The sequence below is a fragment of the Lagenorhynchus albirostris genome, chromosome 2 (genome assembly GCF_949774975.1).
Source record: "Lagenorhynchus albirostris chromosome 2, mLagAlb1.1, whole genome shotgun sequence".
NCBI lineage: Eukaryota > Metazoa > Chordata > Mammalia > Artiodactyla > Delphinidae > Lagenorhynchus > Lagenorhynchus albirostris.
In genome coordinates this window covers 95857072-95877482 of record NC_083096.1, presented here as the reverse complement: position 1 = coordinate 95877482, position 20411 = coordinate 95857072, and the positions used below count along the sequence as shown (strand labels likewise).

Sequence of the window (20411 nt, the reverse complement as noted above, 5' to 3'; positions counted from 1 at the left end):
TTACTTCAGCTTCCTATATTTTACCTGACGTAAAATTACTTACTTATTATTATTGTTGTTGTTATCAATTATTCACTTTTTTAATATATCTACCCTTAAAGTCTCAAAGGTGAGGAGGCTATGTCTATCTTATTCACCATTGTGTCCCCAGGAGAACAAATAAGTAATGTATGTCTCAGCTGAACTGATTACACTTTTATACACCCCTCTTCATATTTGATTTTTAATTTCATATAGTTCATTAACATTTAGCGCCTCTTTGCCAACCACTATTTTATAGCTACACAGAGCAAAACAGCCCACTTTACTCCCTATGTGCAGTACTTGTTGGTCATCCTTTCTGTTTCCATCCACATATGTTTCTTCATCTCATATCTAAAATATAATGTAGAGAATTTAATTATTCTATTGGTCAATAGTTTTAATATTGGTAAACACTAAAAGCTTGTTTTATATATTGTGAATGTGTGATCCAGAAGTTTTAAGTTTCTAGCAATTCAGCCAAAATTTCTCTCATCTAAGAACATAGGATTATTAATTTATGCTCATGAGTCTTTCATCTATTCAATCAATCAAACAAAAATAAATATTTATTTAATACTTAATATTAGTTTGCTAAGGCTATTCTAACAGAGTTCTACAAGCTGAGCGGTTGAAATAACAGAAACTTCTTATCTCACAATTCTGGAGAAGAGAAGTCCAAAGTTGAGGTAGTGGTTTCTTTTGATAGCTCTGAGGAAAAGATCTGTTCCAGGCATCTCTCCTTGGCTTGTAGATGGCTGTCTTTCCCTATGTCTCCTCACATTGTCTTCCTTCTATATGTGTTTGTCTCTGTGTTCAAATTTCTCTTTTTTATAAGGACATCAATATATTAGATTAAGGTCCACCCTAACAGCTTCATATTAACTTGATTACCTCTGTAAAGATATCTCCAAATAAGATCATATTGTGATGGACTGGGGTTAGGAGTCTGACATATGAATTTTTAGAGGACACATTTTAAGTCATAACATACGTATTATATCATTAGAACTAATGTTTAGACTCTAGGGAATTCATATTTTACACTCTCATTGGGTAGACCAAACTAACACTCATTAAAGAGAAATATATGGTACAAAGAACTATACATCCAAGAGCTGAAATTGTGTAGAACATATGTTTATACTAGAGGAGTTCAGAAATTAAAAATAAAAATAGCTGTGTGCACTGGAGTAATCAGGAAGCATCTGAGACTAATAAAAATAAAAGCTTAGTAAAAAAAAAGCTGGATTTTAATAAAAATAGAGTTTAGTTAAGTATAAAAGATGGAAAAAGGCATATAATGTAGGCGATATGGGTGAGAGCATAGAGGTATGAATGATTAAAAATGTAAGACATATTCATGTCAGAGTGAGTAGATGATCTGGCTCAGGTAGAGGAAGTATGTTGAGGAAAAATAGGAAGGGAGGTTCAATTAGATTAAAAATGAAGGTTACGCTAGATGGAAGCCATTTTGGGATTTGAAATCTTGGGAGCAGAGTTTACATTTTATGAGAATATGAAATAGGTAGTTCTTGAAAGATTTTGAGCAGGAGATTGACAGTGAGTGTGGTAGAATGTAGAAATCTTCACAATCTTTTACTTCTCCCCACATCCATATACTTTGTAATGTGACTCTGCAGCCCCCCACTCCATTAGAGGGGGGAGACTATTTTCTTTTTCACTGGACTCTGCTAGTCCAGTGGCCAATAGAATGTGGTCTAATTAACACCACAGCAGTTTTGACCCTGGCCTAAAATTAATGGTTGTGTATACCTTTTCTCCCTCTGTCTCTCTCTGCCTCTCTGTCTCTATCTATGTCTCTCTCTCTCTTGTGTTTTATCACCATTTGAAGAAACCTGGTATAACTTGCAAGAGGATGAGGAACCATGTGAAAGAAATCCACCACAGGCAGGGTCAGTGTTGATGACTAGTCCCCAGCAGGCCATTCATTTGCCCGCAGACAGCAGACACATGAGTGAGCCCAAGCAAGATCAGCCTAGTCAGATGTAGGCTAGAAAGGCCTTCCATCTACGCACAGAATCATGAGCAATAAGAAAAACTTAATATTTAAAACATTAAGTTTTTGCTGTTGTTCATTAGGCAGTATTATTGTAATAGAAAACTCAAATGGTGACATTTGATTAATTAAAGAAGGATGAATCAGGCAGAAAATATAGTATGGATTGGAGTGTTTGTGTGTGTAGGTAAGAAGTAGAGGTGGACAATTAAAGTAAGGAGTAATAGTTAAGAAACTGACCTAAGAAGGAGCTCCAACTAGGACACTAGTAATTGAGGTACATAGTAAGGCAGTCATGAAAAGCATTTTGAGAAGACTGAAAAAGCTTGTGAATTAAAAAAATGGTAGGTAAGAATTAAGGAATTTTATTTTTCTTTTTGCCAAGTTTTGTAGATAAACTTTTGCTATTTCCTTTAGAGATATTTCTAAAGTGATTTTTTAATGGCTCAAATGAGAACTTTCCTTAAGCCGTTTCTTTCATCAGTTCGTCAAAATATACCTAGTGGATTTGGGGTTCCAAGGATAAAAAATTTACCACATTCTACAAAATACGTGACCACAGTAAAATATTTTACAAAAATAAAGTCTTTGCTTGGGATGATTCATTTAAAATATACACACCAAAGATACTCCACTGTCAGGGAAAGCAGGTGGATTTTTGTTACCATAAAAGCTAAGAGGTTACACAAGCAAACTTTGGTCTTTCAGTTAGTAGAATTTCCACATGCTCCAGTTCCAGATTATGTCAAGGATAAAGCAAGATTAAACCATTTTCTGTCCAGCTCCTTGGCTTTCTGCCAAAATCATAGTGCTTCCTCATACCTGTCTTCTAACTTAAGCTAAATCCTTCCTACAACTGTTTTAAAGAATGTGCTATCCTAAGAGAGAAGGATCTTATAAAACAAGCATAGGAAGCACAGCCACATACATAACAACGATGAGAACATGTACTGTTTTTTTTTCTTTAATGGTCAAGGGTAACAAGAAGTGAAGATAAAATTTTGAATATTTGGATAGTTTAATGTTCATGAACATATGTGTCAAGGATAAAAGGACAATCTTTTTTAAAACGTTATTTTAAAACATATCTCATCAGGTAACTAGGTAATTTTACATTATTTAGGTCTGTGTTAATATATATAATATAACTTTCTTTCACCAAATCTTAGAAAACTTATGATGTCTTGTTCATAAAAACTCCTCTCAGGCAAAGCATCCATTAAAACAGAGAACAAACAAGTGGTTGCCAGAGGGGAGAGGTGAGGTGAAAAGTGAAATAGGTGAGGGAGATTAGGAGGTACAAAGTCCCAGTTACAAAATAAATGTCATGGGGATGAAACATACAGCATGGGTAATATAGTCAATAATTTGTAACGTCTTTGAATGGTGACAGATGACAACTAAAAAATGTATCATGGTGATCCTTTTTTACTGTATAGAAATGTTGAATCACTATGTTGTGCACCAGGAGCTATCATAGTGTTGTAGGTCAATTAAACTTAAAAAGCAAACAAACAAATAAAGAAACTCACAGAAAAGGAGATCAGATTTGTGAAGTGGTGATGGGGAGAAGGGGAATTGGATGAAGGTGGTCAAAAGGTACAGACTTCTACCTATAAGATAAATAAGTGCTAGGGATGTAATGTACAATACAGTAAATATCATTAACACTGCACTAGCTTATATATGAAAGTTGTAGGAGAGTAAATCCTAAGAGTTCTTATTACAAGGACAAATATCTTTTTCTTTTTCTTTTATTTCGTATCTATATGAGATGATGGATATTCACTAAACTTATTGTGATAATCATTTCATGATGTATGTAAGTCAGATCATCATGCTGTACATCTTAAATTTATGCAGTACTGTATGTCAATTGTATTTCAATAAAACTGGAAGAAAAAATAAAAATAAAACAAAAATCAATAAATTTAGGTAAAACTTAACGAGTGAAGAGGAACAGATAAAGTAGAAATGATGTCGTCTTTGTCTCCCTTTGGTTCTTTAGTTCTTGTGATTCTCCAAAGATCTACATCTATACATCAGCTTTTATTTTGTTCAACAGATGTGCTGTTTAAAGACGACAATGTGGAGACATCAGAGACCTAATGAGTCAGATGATAATGCATATAACTTTCACACAGTTCTGCATCACTGTGAAGGATTCTTGCTGAGAAGCCTTACATAATTAATAACTGATACCAGTATACAACACTAACCTATCATTGGGTCTGCCTTTGTATGATTTATTTGAATTAAGTTACTAGAATTAGCTTGAAGATCTTCTGTTTTTGACTTGTGTTTATTTTATGATCCACCATTTCTTTTTTGTTACAGATGAGAACTTTATATGGAAAGGACTAATTGCCATGACTTTTGCTGATGAAAGGACTGATATATTTGTAAAGCTTGTTCCCAATAATATGTGATGATTAACAGACACACACACACACACACACACACACATACACATACACACACAGATCATATTTTTTCATATTAGTAATATAGAATTATTTCCAAGACTTCCCATCTATTTACTTATTCTTTATGTTCCAATTTTTACTTATGAAAGTTTCAGTATCAACAGACAAAACTATAACTAAGCTTTAGCAGTTAATTTTTCTTTCTATAAATGTATGTCTTCTGTGGTTGATAATGTACATGAACTTTTGTTTATATAGGAGATAGGCACTTGCCCATAATGTCGTATTGTTTAAGCAATCACAAATTATTTTCATATGTAATCTTTACAATAATGTATGAAATACAATGGGAGATACAAAGCCAATTGATAAGATTGTGTCAGATGTCATTTTATTTTACTGAGACCTGTTGGCTTTTCAGATTTTTAGTAGATTCAAGGTTTCTTTTCTATTATTTTATGATATATGTTCTTAAAGGCTAGGCAACTATAACTTATTTGTGGATATATTCAGTGAAAGCCTCTGGAATATTTTAAATATTGTTAAGATATAGTCATTTCTTTTTTCAAATTGTCTTATACGTGTCCCTTCCTCTTAAATCATGGAGGTGTAATTACTGTAACCGAAATCTGTATTATCACTCACTTAAATTTCCACAACAGTTTCATGATACTTGGTCCCCATTATCTGACTCATCTTACAGATCCATCCAGCATAGAATGGCTACTAGGTCATTTCTGTAAAAACTGCCAAAAATAGTCATTCTAAACACAGCTTTCATTGTGACTGTCTTACTCAAGAACCAATATTCATTTAAAATGGTTTACTGCATAATATCCAAGCTCTTTTGCATGATTTTCAAGCTATTACAACCCAACCCTAAACACAGGCCTTGGCCTCACACCAGGCCATGCCCTCTCATGACTGGGGCTTTATCAGACTCCTCCTCTTCTTCAGGTGCCACACCCACCTGTACCACTGGAATTCTTTCCTGGGTTTCCTCCTTAAAGTGGTCTTCCTTCTCACCTCCATACACACCTATCCAAACTCTACAGATATTTGCAGACGTGCCATCTCTTCACGAAACACACTCACAAACCAGTATTAATTGCTCTTTCAGTTCTCCAAACAAACATCTGTATAGTCAGAACCTTGACAATAAACTGTTTTTATTTTATTTTTTTAATAGATTTTATTTATTAAAATTAATTATTTTATTTATTTTTGGCTGCATTGGGCCTTTGTTGCTGCACGCAGACGTTCTCTAGTTGCAGCAAGCGGGGGCTACTCGTCATTGCGGTACACAGACTTCTCATTGCGGTGGCTTCTCTTGTTGCGGAACACGGGCTCCAGTAATTGTGGCATGCAGGCTCCAGAGCCCAGGCTTAGCAGTTGTGGTGCATGGACTTAGTTGCTCCGTGGCATGTGGGATCTTCCAGGACCAGGGCTTGAACCTGTGTCCCCTGCATTGGCAGGCGGATTCTTAACTACTGTGCCACCTGGGAAGTCCAAACTGTTCATTTAGATGTGATGGTTTTATCTCTTCTATTAATTTGTGATTAAGGATATAGCAAAGACACTTTCTGACCTAATTATTTTGTAAAGTTGAGTTTTTAATAGTGATGGTGCTAAATCATATCCTCGGTCATTGATTAACTGATAAGTGACCATCAAGTTTTCTGGCATTGATGTTCTATGATTCAATGATTCAAAACCACTTGCCTCCATCTTTAGAAAATATTAACTTCAAAATTCTGCCCAGCCTACAGCTGCCCCCCTTCTGCTCATTCACTGCAGGGGGCCCAGGTTCAATCCCTGGTCGGGGAACTAAGATTCCCCCAAACCGCACAGCACGGCAAAAAGAGAAAAAGAAAAAAAAGAAAAGAAATGAGGATACTGCAGGGGTTGCCTATGCACTGATAACTGAACTTGGAATGTTTTAGCAGGATATATTCTGAAAGATTTTAAATTGTGAATAATTCTGCAATCTCTGGATCTCTGGGCTGCAGCTGCATTGAGGAATCATTAGTTGTATGACCACTACAGAGACATGAGACAAGGAAAATATAAAATTTGAGAGACCGTAAAACCAGCTAAACTCATCCTTCTCGAGAGCAAAATACATCCCGGGGACTTGAGAAGCTCTGTCTGATGAATTCAGGATTCTTGGATATGGTATATGCTACTGCTTATTTTTTGTATCCTTTGTGAATCTCTGCAAGGCTTGTATTTTATGTGAGTCTGTTTGCTGATTTGGACATCTGTGATGCAATTTGTACAGTGTTTTACTTTTTGAAAATTAAATCTTTATAAAAGTCTTGTGGGGTAGGTAGCACATATCATTAGCCACATTTTATAAAGGAACATGCTAAGGTGATGATAGTAGAGGAGGAAATCTAGAGCAGTAGCAACTACTTATTTAGCTCTTAGTATATATCAGTGTGCTAGGCCCTCAATTAACTCATTTATTTTGCAGCTATCCAGCATGCAGAGGACTATTTACTTGAAACTAATAAAGCTTAAGCTTCATAATCCTCTTTCACAGACACCATCTAAGACCTTAGAGAGCTCCTAGAAATATGTTCATGTGGTCATATGATTGGTAAAATTTGCCAAAGATTCTTTAACCATGATCAGCTAAGATCATAGTCTATCCACTCCAACTTCCCCTTGGCATTCTTTCTTGTATTGGGTGGTGTGGAAGGAAACTGTAACGAGGAAATTTAATTAGGGATTCTTTTACTTGGGGTTTGTGGAATATGCTTACATGATGGAATATAATTATGTGGCTTGCAGTTATTATTTACTTATAATTAATGCCAGTATTCCCAGTATACAAATGGCTTTCTGGAATAACCCTATCACCCACTGTGTTATGACAATGAAACAGAATTTATACCATAGTATGCATGTGTCTTATGGTGCCCAGAATCTGAAATCTAGTGATAGTGGAGGAGCAACAAGGTAAAAAATGTATAGAATCAGAGGCTATTCTGTGGAAAAGTCTCACAAATTTATAGTGTGAAGTATAGTATGAAGGAAATATAAAAGAGCTTTTCCTGAATTTGAAATAATCTAAAATTAAAAAATACCAATAACAGAATGTGACACTGAAACATCTCTAAGCTATTGATAATAAGAATTTTTAACCTAACATGTTAGAGAAACTTATTATTTCTATAAGAAATTTAAATTATAAAATTCTCATTTGAAGAGGCACTCAGAGATTGCAGCCAAAAAAATATAAATAAATAAATAAGTAAACAAATAACCACATGGATAAAAGTGTTACAGAAGTACTTCAGAGAATTAATTAATAAAAACAATACTTTCTTGGATGTTCTGATATTTTTGGTATAGGTCCAGTTTTTAATTTAATGATTTGTTATAATATCTTTACTTCTTCTAAATAGTAATTTTTGTATTTTTTATTTGTAATTTTGTATTATTTTTTTAAAGAGAATTGTACCAAACTTTACGTGCATCAGGCCCAGGACTTACCCATGCCTGCAAGGTCAATAATATTCTTCATAATTTACACATGAATAACTTATACATGCTGGGCCAAGACTAGAATGTTGTATAATATGCTTTTTCCTTTCCACTAGCTTCCTTTTGTCCAGACTAAACCAAGTATAAGAGAGAGAAAAAAATTTGATACTATGCAGAAGACCATATCCATACATGAAGGGTATAGAAAAGGATAGGTGATTTAGTTATTTATGCATTAATTCTACTGAGTGCCAAATTTGAAGCCATTTTTTTAAATGGACAAATGCAGCTTCCCCAATGCAGGTCAATATGCAAATATTCTCTCATTTTTATGCATTCGTTAAAGTAAATACTCTGTTGTATGGGACTCCTCTTGATAGACAATATTATTTTATGTATGATTTAGAGACTATATTTCAAATAAAAGTTCTGGAAATTCTTTTAATGCTGAAATTGTGGACATATGTTTGAGACTTTGTAAAACATTTAATTATGAAAAACATTTCTTTGAAATTTTAAATATACCCTATCTTTATTTTGTTAATAGAGTATTACCATGTGGTGTTTTTATTTTAGAAATGTGGAGAATTTAAACAGCTAATCTCTGAAGGATAATATTCTTTTTCAAAAGTGTAAAACTATTCTAACCTGGATGGTCAAGAAACAAAACTGAAAGCCTTTTCTGCAATAGAGAGTAATTTAAAACATGTTTAAGAAAGAGAATGACCAATCCAGGTAGACAAGACTTGAGTTTATTTATACGATTCATATCTCCCTTCTTGAAAGGACATTTACAAACTTGATTTCAAAAATAAAAGAACTTCTGAATGACAAATGTTCACGTTTTAATTTCAATATTACAGGTATGTTCTTTTGTGATAAATTATCAGTTGAAAATGTTCCAGTGAAATCTGCTATTAACTTAACACTTCATATAAGAAATAATAAAACATTTATTTTCAAGTCTTACATATATTACTTAAAATAGATACAAAGTTCAGTGTGTAATTTTAAAATTTCACTGCTATTTCAAGCTACCTGAAAGAAAATGCCTTAGTGGAAAAAAATGTTTTGATTGTTTTTACTAAGTATGACTTTTAAAACAAGCACTGTTAGTAACAGTCCACCCATATGTTATTTAGCAATTAGGTAGGTCAAATAATGCATGATATTATCTTGAAAGAAAAGAAATAATAGTTGTTGGGCAGGTGCAGGTAAAATAATATTTGGAGACTATTATAATATGCAACTTAGAATCAAATTCAAGAAATTGATTAAAAATATAACATTGAACAAATTCATAAATAATTGTTTAGTTTCCATCTTTTAATATTAACCTCACTGGTTGAAGCACACTGAAGACAATAAGATAAGGTAGTAAAAAAACTGTACATCTGATTGATTGCTTGATGGAGGCATCAATTTGTTAAAACAGCTTCTCATACATATTTTCCTGTCCAAAAATATAAACTTGCTTATTTTCCACATATACAAGTATCCTGTGAAATCCTGGACTCTGAAAAGAAAAAGGTTGAGGTATAGCATTGAATAAAGCATTAAAATGTATGATGTTTTTGGCTGAAATTCAGCAAAATTACGAACAGTAGAGAAGAGTTGATCGGAGTGTGCTTCCAAAAGTCTTCCAGGTTTTGCCCTCTGAGAAATTTGTTGGCGACATCAAATAATTGAACTCTTCAACATCAATATATACAAAGGCATTTTATTATTCATCAAAGAAAGGGAATTAGAGTCATCAGAAATTGCAACTTTATTTTTTCATGATACATGTATTTATTGCCATCATAGTTCTGCAGTTGTCATAAAATTAGAGTCAGATGGAATTCAGAGACACATGCAAGTTTTGGAAATGGACACATAGATAACAGTATAGAACTGTACATAAAATAATTACAATTTATTAAACACACTGTTTTAGCACATCCTCGATGGATGGGAATGAGCACCATGTCTTTTATGAATATATATTTTTCTCTTTTTTTTTTCTACAGCACCAAAGAAATCCAAATAGGAAAAGAAGAGATGAAAATTGGGAATCAAGAATAAGGCCTGTTTCCATCTTAGCCACACTATCTTATATTTTTATGATTTTCAAAGCTTTTTTCATGTGATTCTGCTCCCACAAGGGCATCGATATTTCCTAATTGGTACATATATACGTAGCAAGTTATTTTCTACACCATTCTTATTCAAAACTTGCATGTGGCATAAAATGGGTTGGTGGCACCAAGGTATATTTTCTGTTGATTTCATATGTTCTTTGTCCTAATCTTAGCCAAGAAAACAAACAGGACCAACTTCAAATCCAAACTTCTGATTCTGATCACCAAAGTCATTGATCATTACATCAACGATAGGTACTTGGTCAATTTTTGGTGTATTGATTTCAATCACAGTCTTTTCATAGCCTTTTCTGGACTGTAAAGTTAAGCAGAAATAAAAAGTTATACAATCATTTTATATTTTTAAGATATGTTATTTTTTCTTAAGCTTCTGAGTGGACATAAGAAGGTAAGAAAGAAGGGAGTGGAAAACAAATTTGCCATTATCTTTGTAGTAATTAACTCTTCTTGTTATCACTGATGTCATATGTAGTTTTAAGTTTTGAAAGTTGACCGTATTTAATACTTAGCCATAATTACTCAAGATAATGCTCTAATATACTGCACAGTTGGAGAGAATCTTACTGAACTGAAAAATACATTTTAACATGAAAACTGATATTGGTACTGGGTCATACCCTTACATAAATAATATATCCTTACCATTATTATAATAATTCTATATGTATATATACACACACATAAATATATATGTATATATACACACAAATTTGCTAAGAAAAATTTGAACGCAGTATAGGAATTATAATGCAAGAAGTCTAAAGCTGAAGCATTTCTATTGCTATGTATTAATTTTATGAATAATTATCAATACATTATATTGGGAAATCCTAAACGCTTTCTCCTTTTACATGCATGATGGTCTCTTCTTTGATCTATGTGTAACCTACTCACTTTGTTTATTTGTAATTGTGACTTCTCTTCACTCATCAGCTAAGACAATAAGCTTTTTAGGATGCTCTATTGGTCATTTGCTCTTACGAAATTACCATATGTGTGAGAAAGACAGTTCCAGAGGATAAAAATAGCAAAATGCTAATAACGGACTAAATTGTTGTAACAAAGTACCAATAAGCATGCCCCTATAAGCAAAATACAGAGGTAAGAATTATCTATGGTATAAACAGTATAATGATGATTCCTTTATCTGTCATGTTAGAGTCATGAATTAAGGAGGCAAATGAAATAAGGCTTTTGATTTTTTTCTTTTGTTTCATTTCAGGAGTATCTAGCTGTAATAGTATTCAAATATCAGGAATAATTCCATAAAAATAACATACGATCCGAGACTACCTTCTGTTATGACTTTTAAAATGTGTCTATATGTATGTTACAGAGATTCTGTGTCTCTGTGTGTGTTTGTGTGTGAATATTAGTGGTCTCTAATATACTGTACTTTAATATGTCAGTGTTAAGCATCAAATCTTAATAACAATTGACATCCACTTCATGACAGAAATCTGACTTAGGGCCAAAGTGTAATGGTTACACACTGCTTCTCACCTCTGTGAAAGAAGGCAAGCAGAGATTATACTTACCGCACAGCCATCATATAAGGCTTTGATGTAAGGGTTGTTGTCATAGGACATCTCCTCATCATTCGATCCCAGGAACCGAAGTGCTTTGTCATAGCTTCCTGATGACACATCGTACCAGGCTGCTGACTGATGACAGCTGTAGGTGAAATTTTGCCGAGCAGAAGCAGTCAGCAGTTTCAGGAATGTCATTTGCACCATATTAATGGAATTGCCTTCCACATCTAAATATGAAAGCTGGGAATAAGAGAATAAAGAGACACATAAAGACTCTTCTACTCTTTTCTGTTGTAAAAGAATAAAATCACTGTCAACAGTGAACTGTGATCCCAGAAGCATGTGGATGCATCAATAGACCCATTTTCACTTAATGAAAGAAAGTATGCATTGAGAGGCAGAAGACCCAGATATAGGACTTTATGAAATCAGGATGTACTCCCACCTTAGGTACTGTCAGCAATACTTATTTTGGAAAAAAATCACTTTACTTCTATATATACTTCAGTTTCCTAATCAGTCAGTAAGTATTACAAAAAATGCCTTTGTTTCCAAGAAATCTATCATTATATTTGTGTAACATGTTTTTTGTCTGTTTTTTTTTTGTTGTTTTTGTTTGTTTGTTTTTGCAGTACACGGGCCTCTCACTGTTGTGGCCTCTCCCATTGCGGAGCACAGGCTCCAGACGCGCAGGCCCAGCGACCATGGCTCACGGGCGCAGCCGCTCCGCGGCATGTGGGATCTTCCCAGACCAGGGCACGAACCCGTGTCCCCTGCATCGGCAGGCGGACTCTCAACCACTGTGCCACCAGGGAAGCCCTATTTGTGTAACTTTTTAAATAATAGAGTGGTAATACAGTAAAAATGAAAACTGAGGAATCTCAGTGCAATGCAAAGGTTAACTATTTTTATGTTGTTTGATTTCACCTATTTTCCTAATGTATCTACTTGACAAATTTTTCAACATGTTCTTGAATTTTTCATTTTGGCAGCACGGTCTTCAAAGAGGTTTTTGGTCTTCTAATTTTCAGCACAGACCTGCTTGTTTGTCTGTTCTCGGATGATGTACTTATATTCATCATTGTATCACCAGCAGCAAGCATATTGCCCAAGACACGCAAGTGAATATTTGTTGTTCAGGAAATACTTATTTTGTATTTAGAGCAGGAAAACAGTCTTAACTGCAAATTATTAACAACTTATTTGTCAAGCTCATAATTTGTTTTATTGTATATAAATAAACTATCTGGGATCAGCTGAAACATAAACCTATATTTAAAAAAAAATTAAGAAATTCGCCCAGATTATAGATTCACTCAATATAAAGGCAGTTATCTATGACTTTCCTCCTTTTTGTTGATTCTACTTAATTCTTACTGATTAACAGTTCAGATTATGAGGATCCTTGAGAGGTTGGAGAAAAAAAAAAAAAACAACAACTGGGAAATCCACTCTAAGGAAAACAAAACAAAACAGCAAAAAATAAAACCACACACAGAGTTCTATCTGTGCATGTATCTTTACCTCATACAAAGATACAAATGTAACATGGATATTTAATATGTGACTGGAAGACTGAACTAGACAGTTACGTCAAGTGGAGAACTTCACTAATATGAGTAGGTTCTTATAGGATAATAACTGTGTAAATAGTCATCAATGGAAAAGAATACCTTTTTTAAAGAATGTTAAGCTATTGAATAATTATCTGAATAACTGAAAAACATTCATTTAAATACATTATAATTAACATTTTAAACACATATATATATTTTTAAACAGCTTTTAAATGCAATTTTAAAAGCATCCAATTTTAAAATCTTTAAAATTTTAAAATCTCTATAAAATGATTGATCACGAACTGGTAATTGTATGGAAATACTTAAGTAAACTTGTGCTACAATACGTAAAAGGTCAGGTCAGTCAGCTAACTTTATTTTCAGATGTAACTATCGGAAAAAACATTTCACATTCCAAAAGTTCTTACTGAAATTGCAAACAAAGAATAAATTAGTTTTCAAGTATGGTGGAAGTGAAATAGGGTCAGAGATACTAAATAGACATTATATTTTCTATATCTGATATTTCTAACATAATCCATTTTTATGATATCTATCTCAGGTACTTAGGGAAATGCATACTTTATTTGATCTTAATATTTTAGTAAATTTAATATATTTCCATTTATTTTGATACAAAAATTTTAGACTTCTCTCTAAAATACCAAAGTGGTCTAAAAGGGAGGTGGGAGGAGTTGGGAGATTGGAATTGACATATATACACTACTGATACTATGTATACAATAGTTAACTATGAGAACCTACTGTATAGCACAGGGAACTCAACTCAATGCTCTGTGGTGACCCAAATGGGAAGGAAATCCAAAAAAAGAGGGGATATATGTATACGTATAGCTGATTCACTTTGCTGTACAGTAGAAACTGACACAACATTGTAAAGCAGCTATACTCCAATAAAAATTTAAAAAACCAAAAAAACGGCCAAAAAAACACAAAGTGGTCTAAGATTTAGATAGAGCAAACTAGGGAATACATGGAATCCTGCTTTGTATAATTTAGACGTTCACAGTAAGGGTCTAGAAATTTTATAATTTGAACTTGTATTATGTAAGAGCTTCAAAATAAACCACTTCATGCTGAGGTAATAACATACCAGTTTTCCTCTCTTAAATTCACTAAACCAGCTTCTTGGTTTCTCCTTTGGCCATGATGAAATTCTTACCTGTTGCAAAGGAACAGGAAAATTAGAAAGTAGGTTAAAATTATGAACAGTATTGTTTATGTATATATCAGTAATTTTCAGTAAGACTAGGATGCTAAAGAGTTTTTAAAATGGTCTATCTTGGATTATACAAAATAAGGTAAAAAGCAAAACTTGAGATAGATGTTGTGAATTCCAATTTAGTGAAGACTGAGTCATTTTTTTTTCCTGTTTTCTTTAATTGCTCAAAAAGAAGGGGGTGGGAAATAACTTGGTAAAGGCATACTAAGGGTTGGCTGTAGGGGACATGGGTGGAACTCTTAGGTAACCCCTTGCAAAGGAAACCCTCACAATGCCAGTTGGCATCTGCCATCAAGGCAGATACCTTGAGTATTTCACAGCCAAAGGAGGTATCCTGAAGCATCCAGCTATTAACTCAGGGCGGGATGCTATGGAAAAGTCATCGACAGGAAGCAAGCCCATTATTCCCTGCTGGAGAAAATGTTTAGAATCTTTTATAGATCTGAATTTATTGTTTTGCTTTACAAAGATCAGCAAAAATAAAGGTATATAAGCCTCACTAGGTATATAGGCCTCACTATAGGGAATTTGAGTAATCCTGTAAGGGGAGGCATTTCCATTTTCCCACATTTCTTTGTGGGTTAGAGGAGCTTTATTCTGCTTCCCCAAATGCAAAGTGTGGTTGGGAAACAGAAATTGCTTTGTATCCTGCCCCATCCTTCACTTACAAACGAAATGTCTCTCCTAAAGAGATTACACACTTAAAGCTACTTTGTCTTAAGGAGTTTCCGTGCCTCTGCATGCCTACGCCACTTCCTAAGAAGAATGTGATTTACTAAAACAATACAAATAACGTCAAAATTTCCCACCTATAAAATGTTTGGAGAATGTAATTATGCTAGTGAAAAATCTTTCCTTATATTAATAATTTGCCTGTAACTTTAAAGATAGAGCTCACATGTATTAATATTGCTAGGTGAAAATCAAGGAATGTGTTTGAAGAGACTAAACATTTAAAACGTACAGAAGTGCAGAGAATACTCTTATTTTATGTGAAAGAATCATTCTTTATAAAATTGTGTATTTTGAGCATAATATACAGCTGTGAGTTCTACCACGTGGTAATTGGAAAGAATACTACGCATGCACTAAAAACTGAGAATCAGCTGTGCTGTGTCATGGAAAGCCATAGAATTTTAGAGAGCAAACAGGTGCATAAAGAATACATCTGGGTAAAAAATAAGAAAAGAAGTATTTGTCAACTCTGTCCCTTTGGTGTCTTATTCATATTTATGCAAATGAAATGCTCTAATTACCCTGTAAGAAAAGCAGATAAATGAAAATATGACAGTATAATTTTCCTGCTTAGTTCAATATTGCAAAAACATGGCAGGAACTGTCAACAGTCACCACCAAAACAGATTGGTACTTACGCCCTCTGACTTTCTGTCTGGATAAATGCAAGTCTCACCACCAGATGTGAAATTACAGTAAACTTTAAAGGAATCTCCTGAGCAGCCTTGGTTAGGATCAATCCAATATTCACCTGGAAGTAGGAAAAAATACGTCATACAAATACATTTATACCCAAAACTGAATATATTATATACCAAATTTTATTAGAGAAATAAGGAAAAATGAATATTCATTCATCTTTTTCCACATGAATCACTTTTATGTTTTTGGTCATATTGAGGTACATGTATGAATACTTAAAGAACAACCCTTTGTCTTTACCAAATGCTCCCATACGCTCTGCCTGGAACATCCTTTTTTTTTAATCTTAGCATGCCTATTACTTTTAGGTTTCAGCTTAAATGCCACCTCCTCAAATATTAACATTCTCTTATCCATGTGTAATAAATTTCAAGCACATTAGGATGAGATATATCTGACTCTAAATACCATATGTATTATTTACTACTTAAGTAATCTGAGTATAATAATCAATATATTTTTCCTTGATTTATTTATCTGTAATGATGGAGGTGAGAGTATCCACTTAGCCTCAAGTATCATAATTTTGCATTACTTTACAGGAAAAACTTCATGCAGTAAGTGTACTCCCCTTTTGAATGGGCTCCTAAGAAGAAAGTCTATTTTATATATTTAAATGCAGTTTGCTATTAATTCTATTATCTAAATTGTACAGAACAAATTTTATCATGTGAATGACCATGACGATTAATTTGGTGTTAGGTGAGTAAAGATGGTAAGTAGTGGGGCTGCCAAAATGTTATCCCTTAAGTAATAGACAATGGAGCTTTTATTAAACAAGAATTATTGGGATACAGACTTGATATACATGTGATGATTACTTTGCTTTCCTCTTGCCATTTTTCATGCTGACACTTCATTTCAAATATTAATTTGAATTATGTCAATCCACTGATTGTGAACTTTGAACAACTTAAAAGCTCCAACTGCTTAGCTTAGTACTGGAACTCCTGAAAATCTAATGCCAGTTTGCTTTTTGAAATAAATTCTTTAACAAAAAATTTACACTTTTTCTGATCGCGCCACTTATAAGTTCACATCTGGAACAAATTGAAATTCACAGGAAAAATTTATAAAAGAAAATAAAAATCATCAAAGATTTTACCAACTGGAATAGCCATTCTTAATCTTTGATATTTCTTAGGGTTTTAAAGAATATATAATTTTGAATTATATGGTAAGCATTATTTTTATCTTGTCTTATTCAGTCAACATTGTTACTAAATATTCTTTCAAATAACATATACTTAATTACTAAGATACCTTTATGGCTTCATGCCATTTCAGCTTGCAAAAGATTTCATAGGAACCCTCTAATTTTGGAGAGCAGAGGAAATCTGTATCTGTCATAATTTGCTATTATAAATATTTATGGTTTACCTGTCTCCATCGTTACACAATAGTAGCCCGAGGGCATTATTCTTTATATTTATCTGTGAATCTCTGCATGAATAACAGTGCCTGGCACCAATAAGTTAATAAATAAACATTTAATTGTAATTAATTAAAATTTAATTAATTAAAGAATTAATAAAGCTAGTTAATATATGGAAAACACAGGGAACTGTAGTCCATAGTGAGCTTTCCATCCCCAAAATTTACAAAATTTTTTTCTTGACTGCTCAGGTTCTAATTAATCACACGTTGTTTTATATTGTCAGTACAGGCTGTCATCTTTTACATTTGATTTTCAGTCACATATGTATGACTATATTAGCTAGATCAGAAGTTTGGGTCATTCTCCTTATAACTCACTGAATTAATGTGAAACTAAATGTATCTTTTTCAAATAAATATATTATAAATTTGAATACATTTGATAGCAGTTTGTAAAGCACCCTTAATAATTAACTGTGTTTTCCTTTTAACGGGCTGTGCTTAAGATAGGAGATTTTTTCTTTCTTTCTTTTTTTTTTTCCGGTACGTGGGCCTCTCACTGTTGTGGCCTCTCCCGTTGGGGAGCACAGCCGGACGCACAGGCTCAGCGGCCATGGCTCACGGGCCTAGCTGCTCCGTGGAATGTGGGATCTTCCCGGCCTGGGGCAAGAACCCTTGTCCCCTGCACCGGCAGGCGGACTCTCAACCACTGCGCCACCAGGGAAGCCCAAGATAGGAGATTTTAAGACATTCTTTGTCATAAAAAATGTCTCTTCCTGAATTGCGTGAAACTTTTCTATCTATACTGAGTTATTTAGATCTCAGTTACAACATTCATTATATGATCGATAGTGGGAAATAATGTAGTCCCACAAGTAAACAGAGTGGCAAAGTATTTCCACATAAAGTGGGAGATTTAAAATCAGATATAGATCTGCCCCTTGTTAGTTTAGTATTGTGTGAGTTAGTCACTTAACTTAGGGTACTTGGAACTCTTTCCTTCTCAGAATAGGTATGTAAAAGTTTTGTCAAATAATAGGTATAGAAAATTATCCTGATTATTATTACAAATAAATTGTTCACAGTCGTTCTGGTATTCATGGATCAGTGAAATAAATTTTTGCCTCAAACTATCCTAATTCTTAAATATTCTGTTCAAATCATTGCTAAACTGATAGGTCACATATGATTCAGTTATGCTATTTAATCATTAATGCAAAGTAAGTTAGGGTATAGGATATAAATATAGTAGCATGCACATATGTGTACACACATCAAACCCATTCTGTGATGGTTATTACAAGGCAAATTACATTTGTTTTATCTATAATCATCCAAAATGAACTTGTCATAATTTAATGAAACCTTGCTTAACAAGACAAAGATTTTCCAGAGCAGACCTTGTTTTAACAGTGTAAATGACTTTTTCTGTCTACAAGATTGGAATTAATAATTGTTCACTCTCGTTTTATTTAGAGACTATATTAAACATTTAACTAGAATTAATGAGCTGACAATGCACCTTGGTAACTTAGAGGCTCAGTGCATTTGCTTGGTCATGCATTATTAACATACCATCTGGGAAGTCAGGATGGCTGAGTTGCAGATCTTTGCAAGTTCGGGCTGGGTTGGTCTGTGTACCCATTGGAAACTTCATATGCTCAATGTCTTGTTTCAAGGAATTGAGGGAACCAAATATTTCCTCCATTCCATCAGTGTAATCCAGAATATTATCACCTGCATCTGATTGGATGCTTTCTGTATGTCTTCTTGTTTTTTTGGGTGACAAGATTGGTAAAGGCTGTATGACTTCACCCGGTGGACCCTGTAAAAGAGATGGATGTGCATGTGACTGTTTCCTAAGGTAAAATATTCTGCAGATATTAGTTACTACTGTTGTTATTGTTATAAGAACTTATAGTTTAACTTTTCACTGTTTTCCCTATTTTCGATGTTTTCTCTAATTGCTAAAATACACGTATTATGTACATATATCTCTTTATATATAAACTTTGTGAATTCTTTTAAAAAGAATCTAGTGGAGATATTGAGGTAGGCACAAAATTCAGATGATTTCTGGACCTTTTTATATACATGTAACATAGCACAGATTTTTGTGTACATATGTTATATCCATTACTTTCTTATATATTAATTAGTCCTTATTTACATGTCCTATCTCTGCAACTAGATTTTAATCTCTGAAGCTTAAAACAATAATTTAAAGTTCTTGTGCTATATAATGAGTTGTTTATTGTGCTTGAAAATAATTCATATCATGTTTAAAAATACACATTAGCTGGTTCCAAACATCTATAACTTTATAAATAAACAAAATTAAAAGAAGTGCAATCAGACTTGAATTTATATATGTGTAAGAGTAGAACTACACCAAATAGTTAATCCGTATTGTTATGGATTGAACTGTGTCCCACAAAAATTCATACGTGGAAGTCCTAAGCTGCAGTAACTCAGAGGAAGACCTTATTTAGAAATGAGGTGGCTGTAGATATAATTAATAAAGTGAAATGAGGGCATAAGGGTGGGTCATCTTCCAATACGACACGTATCCTTCTAAAATAAAAAAATCTGGGCACAGAGATACACATAGACAGAAGACCATGTGAGGAGACACAAGGAGAAGAGAGCCATCTACAAGCCAAGGAGAGAAGTCTCAAACAGATGTTTACCCCACACCCCTCAGAAGAAACCAATGCAGCTGACACTTTGATCTAAGACTTCTGGCTTCTAGAACTATTATATAATACATTTCTATTATTTGAGCCATGTAGTTTGTGGCACTTTGTTATTGCCATCCTAGCAAACTAATACACATATAACTTGGAAACAAGTTCAAGAAGGAAGCCTCAAATTTTTTCACATGGATCTAACAGGCTTGTGTGAAGCCTGGAAAATGTCAGTGCTAAAAAACTGGTAACTATTATCATTGCTTTTATTATTATCATTATATGCAGTAGGAAAAAAATGTCAAGCATCTGAACTTTTGTTTTTATTCCTAGTCAGGTATTAATGTATCTTTGTGGCATACAACCAGTTGCTTTCATGAAAATGTGACATGAAAAATATATGATTTTCTTGAAAAACTAATAAAGGCAAGATTATTACAATAGTTAAGGTATCTTTACATTCAAAGAGTGAAGCC

At 33.5% G+C, this 20411-nt stretch overlaps 1 protein-coding gene across 3 annotated transcripts in view; it reads right to left on the bottom strand.

Annotated features, from left to right (window-relative positions):
- Nucleotides 1–9033: 9033 nt before the first annotated feature.
- COL11A1 (collagen type XI alpha 1 chain) overlaps nt 9034–20411 on the bottom strand; it is a 190839-nt gene continuing 179461 nt past the window's right edge. For all 3 annotated transcript variants that reach the window (XM_060142441.1, XM_060142440.1, XM_060142442.1), the window contains 5 exons: nt 18824–19073; nt 15808–15920; nt 14306–14374; nt 11639–11872; nt 9034–10395 (listed from right to left, as the gene is read on the bottom strand). In XM_060142441.1, coding sequence (XP_059998424.1) covers nt 10249–10395; nt 11639–11872; nt 14306–14374; nt 15808–15920; nt 18824–19073 — 813 coding nt within the window. In that variant the 3' untranslated portion in view covers nt 9034–10248. The remainder of the gene's footprint in view (nt 10396–11638; nt 11873–14305; nt 14375–15807; nt 15921–18823; nt 19074–20411) is intronic.